Source organism: Canis lupus, chromosome 22 (genome assembly GCF_003254725.2).
Source record: "Canis lupus dingo isolate Sandy chromosome 22, ASM325472v2, whole genome shotgun sequence".
Taxonomy (NCBI): Eukaryota; Metazoa; Chordata; class Mammalia; order Carnivora; family Canidae; genus Canis; species Canis lupus.
This window is the reverse complement of record NC_064264.1, coordinates 9,302,304-9,314,793: the sequence shown is the minus strand read 5'-3', so window position 1 is coordinate 9,314,793 and position 12,490 is coordinate 9,302,304. Positions and strand designations below refer to the sequence as shown.

The window sequence follows — 12,490 nt, the reverse complement described above, 5'->3', positions numbered from 1 at the left end:
GATGAGTGAGAATGGTGGAAGTATAAAGAAGGAAGCAAGACAACTCTATGGTTTTGATTTCCCAACAACGTAAATGCTTAATACACCAAAAATGAAATTAGGTAAAAGAGGAAAGAAAAATCAAATCCTAATATTCAATAGGAAAAGGAACATATGAATCAAAATATTTACCATAATGCTATCATAACCACATAGAAAAACACTATTTCAGATGGTCTTTGAACATTGTGCTCTGACTACGCCTTTCTTGGTGAACCATATTCTAAGGACAGAAATCTTTTTTTTTTTTTTTTTTTAATTTTTATTTATTTATGATAGTCACCAAGAGAGAGGGAGAGAGGCAGAGACACAGGCAGAGGGAGAAGCAGGCTCCATGCACCGGGAGCCCGACGTGGGATTTGATCCTGGGTCTCCAGGATCGCGCCCTGGGCCAAAGGCAGGCGCCAAACCGCTGCGCCACCCAGGGATCCCTAAGGACAGAAATCTTAAACATTACTCAGTAGTTTATTATTTTATTTATTTTATTTTATTATTTTATTAATTTATTTTTTAAAATATTTTATTTATTTATTTATTCATGAGAGACACAGAGAGGCAGAGACATAGGCAGAGGGAGAAGCAGGCTCCCTATGGGGAGCCTGATGCGGGACTCGATTCCAGGATCACCTGGGCCAAAGGCAGATGCTCAACCTATGAGCCCCCAGGTGTCCCTACTAAGTAATTTAAAAACAATTTTATATATGCTATATAATAAGGAAAAAAAGTAAATATATTAATGTGATTAAGAAATAAAATTTCTACTCTAAGTGGGCAGAGATATAAATAAAAAATACAAGATAGGGAGGGGAGAAAAACTCCCTGTAATTTTTTTTTTAAAGATTTTATTTATTTATTCATGAGAGACACAGAGAGAGAGGCACAGACACAGGCAGAGGGAGAAGCAGGCTCCATGCAAGGAGCCCGACGTGGGATGCGATCCTGGGTGTCCAGGATCACACCCTGGGCTGAAGGCAGTGCTAAACCGCTGAGCCACCTGGGCTGCCCTCCCTGTAATGTTAAATTTGAGTTGATAGTAACAATAATTTCAAAAGTGATTTAAAATCATATGTATCTCCTAGCTCTGTCCACTGAAGAATCTAAATATAAGCACACTTTAGTAATAATGAGCACACCTAGAACCTAGATCTTGATTTCTGGGTACATTTCTCACTCAAAGAAATGTGATCTGACCTCAAGTCTGAGGCCGAAAGGCAAAAGGTGGGTTAGGATATCTAATTATACCAGAAAGCAAGGATATGCTCATAAACTGATGGGGTCATTTCAAAAGGGACTACCCTATAAAGGCTACTACTGGCCAAATCAGGGACAAATTTGAACATCAAAAACAAGTGATTATAACTCACATAATTTAAAAAAATGTGTGTATCTATGAGGTCAATAGATGAACAATATTGAGTTTATGATGAGGTAAAATAAAAGAAAAAGCAAGCAAGAAGGAAGGAGGTGAGAAGGTAATAGGGAGGAAAGTTCTGGACAGAAAAAAAATGCCAGTTAATAAATGTAGAAGAAATGACAGAAAAATCGCCTTCTTTCACGCCAAACAAAATAACTGATTCAGGCAAAAATGATCTAACTAATGGATATTAAGATCATGATGAAAAGTTGTTAGAAATAGGCTATGTGTACCTAGACATTACTCAATAACCGTCAAGAGAAAAATACACTTCTACAATGGAGATAGTTTTGTGGTCACCACATGGAAACTAATCTTCACCAGAAGTCAATCTGATATTATATGCCTTCTAATAAGATGCAACAGGAATATAGTTATACCTATAAGGTATTCTTGCTCAGAATGTATGACCTGAATGCAATGGGATAAAGGAACAAGTTAAAGAGTACCAAGAGGAAATAAATTCAGAATGTGGGACACTCTACAAGACAAAGGCTCCAGATTCTTCAAAATACTAGTGTCATTAAAAAAAAAAAAAAAAAGGGCGGGGGACACCTGGGTGGCTCAGTGGGATGAATGTCTGCCTTTGGCTCAGGGCACGGTCCCAGAGTCCTGGGATTGAGTCCCACATCCGGCTCCCCTCGAGGAGCCTGCTGCTCCCTCTGCCTGGGTCTCTGCCTCTCCCTCTGTGTCTCTCACGAATAAATACAATCTTTAAAAATAAATAAATAAATATATTTTTTTAAAAAAGGCTGCAGGGTGCCTGGGTGGCTTAGTCAGCTGAGCGCCCAACACTGGATTTCAGCTCAGGTCATGACCTCAGGGTCATGGGATCAAGCCTGCATGGGGCTTCATGCTCATGCAGAGTGTGGCTATCCCTCTTCCTCTGCTCCTCCCCACAGGCACACCTGTGCTCTCTCTCTCAAATAAATAGATAAATAAAATCTTAAAAAGAAAAAAAGAAGTTGGGAGACTGTTCTAGACTTAAAGATAAATAACAATGAATAAAAATGTGTGAAACTTGATGGGATCCCGATTTAAAAAACAAAAGCTATAAAATACACGGAACTCCTAAAACCCTTGGAATTTCCTATGATAAGAGAGATAAAGGTATTTTGTTATTCATAACAAACCCCTTTTTGAGTTTATGTTAATAAGAGGTGATTTTTGGAAAGTCCCTAGATAACTACACAAGGGGGGCTGATTGCCAGGGGAACCAACCATGGGATGAGAGGATTGAAAGTTTTAGCTCCATCCCCCTCCCCACGCCAACTTCCAGGGAAGGATAAAGGGCTGGATGTCAAATAAATCCTGAATGCTCAATGATTTCCTCAATCATGCCTATGTATGGAAGCCTTCATGAAAATCCCAAGACTGCAGAGTTCAAAGATCTTTCAGGCTGATGAACATGTGGAGGTGCTGGGAAGGTGGTGCACCTAGAGAGGGTATGGAAGCTCTACCTCCTGTGTATTTTGCTTGATTTATCTCTTCCATCTGGCTATTCCTGAATTGTATCTTTTGTAATAAACCATTTTTTGTAGTAACTGAGTTTTATGAGCCACTTTAGTAAATTACAGAGCTCAAGGAGGGGATGGTGGAAACCTCTCAGTTCATGGCCACTTGGTCAGAAGCACAGGTGACAACCTGGACTTCAATTGGCCTCTAAAGTGGGAAGGGAGGAAATCTTGTGGGACCAAGCTCTTAGCCTGTGGGGTTTGATGCTATTCCCTAGTAGTTAGTGTCAGAAATGAATTGAATTATAAAACACCCACTTGGTGTCCACAGAGAATTGAAGAAATTGCTTGGTGGGAGAAAAAACTTGACACAGAGTGGAGAAGTATTCTGTGAGTTGACAGACTACAGGAGGTTTTCCTAGACAATTTACAGAATTATGGTTGATTTTCACAGATACGGTATTTTTTCAAGTAATGTTTCATTATTATTGATATTATACAAAGGTCTCCAATCTATTGGTCTCCAATCTAAGGGTACATAACCCTTAGTTTCTCATTTAATCCCTACAGAAGAATTATGGGGTTGGGGCACCTGGGTGGCTCACTAGGTTAAGTATCTAACTGTTGATTTCTGCTCAGGTCATGATCTCTCTCAGCATCGTGAGATCAAGCCCTGCATTGGGTTCTGTGTTGGGTGTGGGGCCCTGCTTAAGATTCTCTCTCCATCTCTCCCTCTGCCCTTCCCTCCTCCTAAAAAAAAAAGAAAGAAAGAAAAAGAAAAAGAAAAATTATGGAGTTGGAGGTATTATATCCATTTTACTTATTTATGTTTTAAGTTTTAATTTCCAGTTAACATAGTGCAATACTAGTTTCAGTAGTAGAATTTAATCTACATCACCTATATACAACACCCAATGCTCATCCCAACAAGTGCCTGCCTTAATGCTCATCACCCATTTAGCAACCCCCCCACCATGTCCCCTCCAGCAACCTGTTTGTTCTCTACAATTAAGAGTTTCTTTTATGGTTTGCCTCTTTCTTTTTTCTCCCCATGTTTATCTGTTTTGTTTCTTAAATTCCATTTATGAGTGAGATCAGATGGTCTTTCTCTGACTTATTTTGCTTAGCTTAATACTCTCCAGCTCCATCCATGTCATTGCAAATGGCAAGATTCCATTCTTTTTGATGGCTCAATAGTATTCCATCACGTATATACACAGCCTCTTTATCCGTTCATCAATCAATGGACAGATAATAGTATTGTTTTAGGTAGAAGAATGTTCTATTCTTAGAGGAGATGTTAAGTTGAAGATTTAGGGATAAAGTCTCACAGTGTCTGCTATATTATATAAATAATATAGTTTAAAAAAATGTATATACACACATACATATAGGAATTCTGTAAATGTGGCAAAATGTAAACAGGTGTTGACCGTAGGTGAAGGTTATGAAAGTTTTTATTGTGGTATTCTTTCAATTTTCTGTATGTTTAAAATAAAATTTTTAAAAGTCAGGGAAAAAAATATAGGCAATACAGCTGTATTCAACTAATAAGATATAGACCCTGTATCACTGATCTCAACATATTATCTGTGGAAATCATATTTTTCTTAAAATGAAACTTAAGCAACAACATTTAAAAACCTTCGCGAATTCTGTTTTTTGAAGAGAATTGTCTTCTATTTAAATAAACAAAACAAAACATCTTAGGCATAAGGAGGACAACTTCATCTGGGGAAGAGTTAAGGATTTCCCAATAGAGACTGCAAAGTTTAACATGTAACCCCGAAAATCACAGTTTGCTAGAAGCTAAGCTTTCTCAGCACAAAACCCATTAAGTCAGAGTAAGTTTTCAATGCCTCTGGGTGAGGTTACCTCATCTGGTTGTGGGAGGACAATAACCGACATGGTTCCTGTGTGAATGCGCTGCATCCGTGCTGACAGGCCCACCTCAGGGATTCGCTGGACTCGGTGAACCCCACCTTCATACTTCAGATGCTTGTAGACATTGTCACCAGAAATTCGGGCAGCTGCATGATGCAGTCCACCTAGAAACATAGAGTCCAAAATGTTAATAAATTCTACTTTGAAAGGGATCTGGATCTTAAATGCCTTTAATCTCAGGCCTGAGTGCAAATAGAGAGACAAAAATGAGAACATAAAGTAGGTACAAAACTGTATTTTTCCAATGTCAATGTATTTAAATATAAAGGAAATATTTTTGGTTTAAAATATTAAACCAAACATTATTTATGCTTATCTCTAGGGAATACAATAACAACGTTATTTTATTTTACTTTTTATACTTTTTTCGTTTCTAAATCTTCTGTAATCACCAATTTTTACTTTTATAAAAATACTTCCAAAAAAATATATAGTAGGCCATTTTCTACATTGAACTACCCAACATAAACTTAGGCTATACGGTGCATATAAAAGAATGCTCAATAACATGACAATTTAATAGTGATGGGTAATTCTATAGGTCCTCCCAAGTTTTCAAGAATCTATGGAAATTTAGTTCTTGCTTATCTGTAGAATGTGAAGATGAGCACAAAACAATCTTAATACCTAGACTGGTCTCTCTCTCTCTTTTTTTTAAATATTTGCTATCTGATCCTTTATCATTATTATCTTTAAAGATTTTATTTATTTATTCATGAGAGACACACACACAGAGAGAGGCAGAGACACAGACAGAGGGAGAAGCAGGCTTCATGGAGGGAGCTGGATGTGGGATTTGATCCTGGGACCCCAGGATCATGCCCTAAGCCAAAGGCTGATGCTCAACCGCTGAGCCACCTGGCATCCCTAGGCTAGTGTCTTCTTATCAAGTATGTTTTTTAAAAAACCTTTTAATTATAAAATATTATATGGACATTAAAAAAAATCACCTGAATGGTGATTTAAGTGGTTTAATGACCACAAGATCAAGAACTCTGCCAGTCACTCAAAAGTTCTCCATGTGCCCCTTCACAGTTACAATCCCTTCTCATGAGTAACTATGATCCTTTTACTCCTTTACTATAATTTTATTACCTAAACGTGCTACTTTAGTCTCATCCATTTAAAAAAGTTTGACGTCCTTTTTTTAAAGTTTATTTATTTTTTAGTAATTTCTATACCCCATGTGAGGCTTGAACTCATGACCCCAAAACCAAGAGTCACATGCACTTCCAACTGAGTCAACCAGGTGCCCTGTAACGTTTAATGTTTCTTAAATCTCTTAATCTATACATTTTTAAAAAGATTTTATTTATTTATTATGACAAACACAGAGAGAGGTAGAGACACAGGCAGAGGGAGAAGCAGGCTTCATGCAGGAAGCCTGATGTGGGACTCGATCCCGGGATCATGCCCTAGGCCGAAGGCAGACGCTTAACTGCTGAGCCACACAGGTGTCCCTTAATCTATACATTCACCATCCATTTTTGGTTGTTGTTGCCTACAAATTCTCTTGTGAGAAACCTGGACTGTTGACTTGTAAAATTTCCCACAGTATGAATTTGCAGACTGCAAACTCTTGGTACAATTAATTCAACTTTTTCTGTCCTCTGTACCAGCTACAATCTGGCAGATGGATCCAGAGACCAGATCAGACACCAGCTTGAGCTCCTTGGCAAGACTATAGGAGGCACATAATGACTGTTTTCTTTCTTTCTTTTATTTTTTATTTTTTTTATTTATTCATGAGCACACACACACAGAGAGAGAGAGAGAGAGAGAGGGAGAGACACAGGCAGAGGGAGAAGCAGGCTCCATGCAGGGAGCCCATGTGGGACTTGATCCCAGGTCTCCAGGGTCACGCCCTGGGCTAAAGGCGGTGCTAAACCACTGAGCCACCCAGGCTGCCCTGTTTTCTGTCTTTTTATGGTTTTGGCAGCCTTTGATGTTTAATGCATCATGGGGGTTATAAAATAGTGATAGTCTAACTCTGTAATTTCTTTGTCACTTATTATTAGCTAAAATACACTTATAAAGACACATTTCCTCTTGTCTACTAGGTGATTACCCTGTGCCAGAGTTATATAGGAAAGGCAGGATAAATGTATGATTCTGTTCCTTTACAATTTTACCAATGTATGTATTTTGTAATATAATAAATAAGGGTTACTTTAATCATCTGAAGATGACTAATTATTTTTAAAATATCATTATTAATTCAAGGATTTGAAAACGTTGAACACATTTAAATCTATTGCAATTAGGGATCCCTGGGTGGCTCAGTGGTTTGGCGCCTGCCTTTGGCCCAGGGCATGATCCTGGAGTCCCGGGATCGAGTCCCACGTCGAGCTCCCTGCATGAAGCCTGCTTCTCCCTCTGCCTGTGTCTCTGTCTCTCTCTCTGTGTGTCTCTCATGAATAAATAAATAAAATATTTTTAAATAAATAAATAAATAAATAAATAAATAAATAAATAAATAAATAAATAAATCTATTGCGTTTATTATTATTGAAGCTCAACTTGTCCATCTTTGGCCAGCAGGAGCCTCTTCAAGTTAATTTCTGAGTTCTTTTTTACATGCTTGTTATGGTATAATGAAATGTTCCAGGATTATCCTGAACTTTTCTTGCCCCAGACCTGGAATCAGTGAGCTCTCCAAGAAGCCTTGATTCCTTTCCGAGAAAAATAATATATATATATATATATATATTTTTTTTTTTTTTTTTGAGAGAAAGAGGGAGAGGAGTAGAGGGAGGGGCAGAGAGAGAGGAAGAGAGAGAATCTTAAGCAGGCTCCATACCCCTTCACAGGGCTTGATCATGATCTGAGTTGAATCAAATGTGGAATGCTTAACTGACTGAGCCATCCAGGCACCCCAATACTTCAAAATTTTTAGTATTTGGGCACTAGGGATGCTCATCACTACTTGATTGGTCATTGTTTCCAGGCCTTTGAGGAGGACAGATAGGAAATACCTCATGAGTTCATACTGATGTTGGGAGAAAACTCTATCAGTTTCTTGCATTTCTGCACATCTTCCAAATAAGGCTCTGTCTGCCTTCTTGTTCCAGAATATATTTTAAAGAGAGTTTGTATATTGAACAGCTTTGGAAGTACATCTTCCTCCATGACAAAGGAATTGTTTGCTTATGGCCTTAGAAGATAAAGAGAGCGTCTCCTTCTAGAGCAATCGGTAAGCATGCTTACTTTAAGAAGATTCAAGGGGCACCTGGGTGACTCAGCCGGTTAAGTGTTCAACTCTTGGTTTCAGTTCAGGTCATGATCTCAAGGTTGTGAGATCGGGCCCTGCAATGGGCTCCAAGCTCAGTGCGGAGTCTGCTTGAGATTCTCTCTCTTTCTCTCCCTCTGCCCCTTCCCTGCTTGTGCATGCTCTCCTAAATTTTTTAAAAAAATTTTTTTCCTAAAAAAAAAAAAAAAAAAAAGACTTGAGATCCCTAAGCTCAGAGTTCCAATAAAACCTACTGCATAGGCAGGTATCATCTGGCCTTCAAGTTGCCTTGTAGAACCTGGGGCTCATGAAACCAGCACAAAAATGCTGATATTCTGGTTACTGCTGCTATGAGTAATAAACTGTCCTCCATATCTGACCCCTGAAACTATGGCATGCTAACTTGTTAGCCTGAAAGCAGGGTAAAATCTCAGACCATTTGCAGTTCTTGACATTTGATATTTCCAGTGTAAATTCAAGATGACAGCCTCTTCTCTGTCACTCTTGTCTTCCATACCAAGAATCTTGGTTCTCAATGACAGAGAAGATATTACTATTGGAGTATCTCATAACTACTCATCTATTTTATCCCACAGTGCACCTAAAGAGTCTCAGAATAATAATACTAGGTCTGCCACAACATGATTATGAAAAAATTAAGACTTTTTTTGCATATGCTCTTCCTTTTGCATACATTCTTCCTCCATTTTTCTTTTTTTCTTTTTTTTTAAATTTTTATTTATTTATGATAGTCACAGAGAGAGAGAGGCAGAGACATAGGCAGAAGGAGAAGCAGGCTCCATGCACCGGGAGCCCGATGTGGGATTCGATCCCGGGTCTCCAGGATCGCGCCCTGGGCCAAAGGCAGGCGCCAAACCGCTGCGCCACCCAGGGATCCCCTTCCTCCATTTTTCAAATGGTTGTACTCTATCTATACGATCAGATCTTAGAGTTCGTACATACTGTATTCTTTCCTTTTTAGCCTTCAAATAGACCTAGTTCCACAGGTAGCCACATATTTCATGCTCACCTCTACTCCTTATGGTGATACTTCATATTTTAGCTGTCTAAAGGTTTGTTTTCTAATAGATTTCTCAGAAAGGGATCATGGGAAAAAGTGAATTTTTGCATATGATAAGTTTGTACCCTTATACTCATAAGTCAGTTTTGCTGCTTATAAAATCCTTAACTCAAACTTCATTTCCTCAAGTTATTTATGCTGCCACTGTTGCTTGCCATATTCCTCATATGCTTCTAATGAAGACTCAGTGCTATGATGTCAGATCTAACCCACCATGTTCCTAAAGTCAGCATGGTGGGGGCACCTAGGTGGCTCAGTAGGTTGAGTGTCTGACTCTTGGTTTTGGCTCAGGTCATGATCTTATGGGTCGTGAGACTGAGCCCTGTGTCAGGCTCTGAGCTCATGGGGGAGTCTTCCCCCCTCCTTCTGCCCTTCCTCTCACTCACATGTACTCGTTCTCTCTCTCTCAAATAAATCAATCTTTGAGAAAAAAAATAATAAAGTCAACATGGTGGACAAAAATTGGGATAGTTTTACATGACTCTAAAAAATGCCTTAGGAAAGTAACTTATCAGAGATTGACTTTCTGTCTCTTAATAAGTCCAACACAGCTGGTCTTCCTCCAGCAGAACAGATTACTGTTAATCTCCTGAATACCAGATAAAGAAGCAGACAAACATTTAGGGGTCAGATGATACGAAAAATGAAATTGTTTATTGACAGGTATGGAAGAAAAAAAAAGCATCTGTGAGATCAACAACTGCATACCAGCTACCAGGGGGTATGAATTTGCTCAAGCAATGAAACCACATCTGTACAGCAGCTATAATTAGAATCCCTGGTTGGTTAAGCTAATAATAACCCACTGTCATTCACTGAGATCCATCTACCTTCTTTATAGGCTAAATAAACAAAGGAGATGTGGTAGGAATCACTAATCTTGTATCCTTCAAGTCCTAGATGGTGGCATTTATCTCTGCCATCTCTCCAGGTTTACTATTTTCCTAGGTAGAGGCAGTTCTAGGAGCTTCTGCTTGGCCTTTCCCACCGTAATAATCCTCACTTCACAGGTCAGGAAAATAACATGGGGACTTTGCCAGCTGCTGAGTACATCTGTTCCAATTATGTTTACAGAACTAAGGAAACCACCACTGAGTCATGATGAGAGGGACGTGAGCTAAAACTCTCTGGACCACCTGACCTCCACAAGCCCCTTCTCTAACTGATGGTCACAGAGATGTTTTGGGTCTCTGGGAATTAGTATCAGTTCAGAACCAGTGTCCAGTAGTCCCTGTAAAACCTGGTTATTTCCATTTCTCCAAGGCACAGTTACCCTGGGAAAAGGCCACAGATCCCTTTTGGGAGAGAGCTTAACAGTATAAATATCTGGCAATATACTGAGGTCCTTCCTCAAGGGGACCCAACCTCCCCTTTATTCAAGGGGTTTGGGCCTATAAACTGGCCCAAGTCTGAGGGCTGATTGAGGGGCCATGACTCATTTTTATGACTAAAGTTACATTTCTGTTCGTTTGATCTTGAACTTTTCTGCTCATGCAGATCAAGTAAAAACTTACTAGGCTTTCTCTCTATTTTACTTCCAGGGATACCACGATTAACTAGCCAATGCCATAGGCCTGCACAAGTCATACTACTCTGATTGCTGCTTTGACTCTGGTGTCATTACAGCACCCACACGCACCTCACCTTTGGCTGGTGAATACTACCACTTGACCCCTTCCACCCTGAAATCCAATTATTCCCATTGCATTTAGGTTTTCCAATTCAGTTCCCAGACTTCCTACTGTAAAGTCTGGCCTACAAAGAAGAGCAATTACAGAGCTCGTCGAGGATGCCAGGGCTCCCCCTTACACATTTATTCCTCACCGTTGTGGTAAAAAGTATGTCTTCTGGACACATAAAATTAACCATCACATTACTCTAAGTGACCTTTCCCCGAATTTAACTGGCAAGCAGAGAATAACAAAACACAATTATAGTATTTCATAGAATTCTTTTAACTTGGAAGATGTTTCGATTTATCAAATATACAGAATAACACAGTAACACAGTGTCAGACCCACACTACATATCCAGAGCTATCACCCTCCACCACTTCCACAAAAACTATCGTAATCACCTAGCTGGACTATTCGTGGAATGATTGAGTACTGTACCTACAATCACAAAACCACAAGGCTTTAAGTCACTTGGTGCATGAATATTTGCATGAAAGGATGTTTCTTTTCAACCTTAGCTTTTAGTGCTGTGTGAATCTAAAAGGTTTCCTACCCATGGTCTAGGGATTGTTTAAGTTGCTCTATATCCCTGGAACAGAATCTCTCTTCCTGTTAATTACTGAGTTCATCTTTCATTCTTAAAAACTGGATTCAAAATATATATATGAGAAGTCACTGCTGACATCTGTACTATTCTCTTTTATTATGCTGCTGTTTCTAAAGATTTTATTTTTATTTTTTAAGTAATCTCTATACCCAACGTGGGGCTCAAACCTATAACCCTGAGATCAAGAGTCACGTTCTCCACCAACTGAGCTAGCCAGATGCCCCAAAATGCTGCCGTTCTTGATTATATTCTCCTTGAAACGCTCTCATCTCTAGCTTCCATAACATTACACTGTCCTGATCCTATTTCTGTTTATCTGATCCCTCTATTTCTTTTGCCAACTAGTCAATCTTTCTAAATGCGGCCATTCCCAAAGGTTTGGTGCCCCGGATGTTCCCTCTCCATAGACTTTTCCTTACATATTCTCTCAGCGTCAAGCATTACCTCTGTGCCAACAGCTATCGAATCTCTCTCCTTGATTCTGTGCTCTCACCAAAGCTCTGCCTATACAACTTCAGCATTTACTGGATATTTCTAGATGGGTGTTCACATAACCACAGACTTAATAATAATTCAAAACCAACTTATCATTATTTTTCCCAAATAGGTTCAGGTTTCAAACTTGAATGAATATTGCAGTTTTTATGGCTCAGAAGATTAGAATCTCTGTGGCTCATCTTGTTTGTGTCAGAATAATTTACTGGGATGTAGTGTGGCTCTGGATTTGGCAAACTTAAGTATGCCATTACTTACGTGTGATCTTGGATTGGTTACTTACTGGTCTGAGCCTAGCTCTTGATCTTTAAAATGCAATTCATATTACCCATCTCAGATGGCTGGGAAGATCAATTCATCTACACTGCATGCAGGGGCACAGTGGCAAGCACTAGCCCCTCTATTGTCTGTTCTTCCTTTGAAGGTCTGTCACATGTCTACTGTCAGGTCTAAGCCTTAGTTACACCTGAGTTGCCCTAATAACCTCTCTATAGTTTGCCTTAAATCTAGCCTCTTGATCCTTCCTGCACACTGCTGTATAAATAATCTCA

The 12,490-nt window shown here is 39.2% G+C and overlaps 1 protein-coding gene across 7 annotated transcripts in view; it reads right to left on the bottom strand.

The window, feature by feature from the left end:
* MTRF1 (mitochondrial translation release factor 1) overlaps positions 1-12,490 on the bottom strand; it is a 49,299-nt gene that overhangs the window by 24,323 nt on the left and 12,486 nt on the right. For all 7 annotated transcript variants that reach the window (XM_025478155.3, XM_025478156.3, XM_025478159.3 and 4 more), the window contains exon 6: positions 4,783-4,955. In XM_025478155.3, the coding sequence (XP_025333940.1) occupies positions 4,783-4,955 (173 nt within the window). The remainder of the gene's footprint in view (positions 1-4,782; positions 4,956-12,490) is intronic.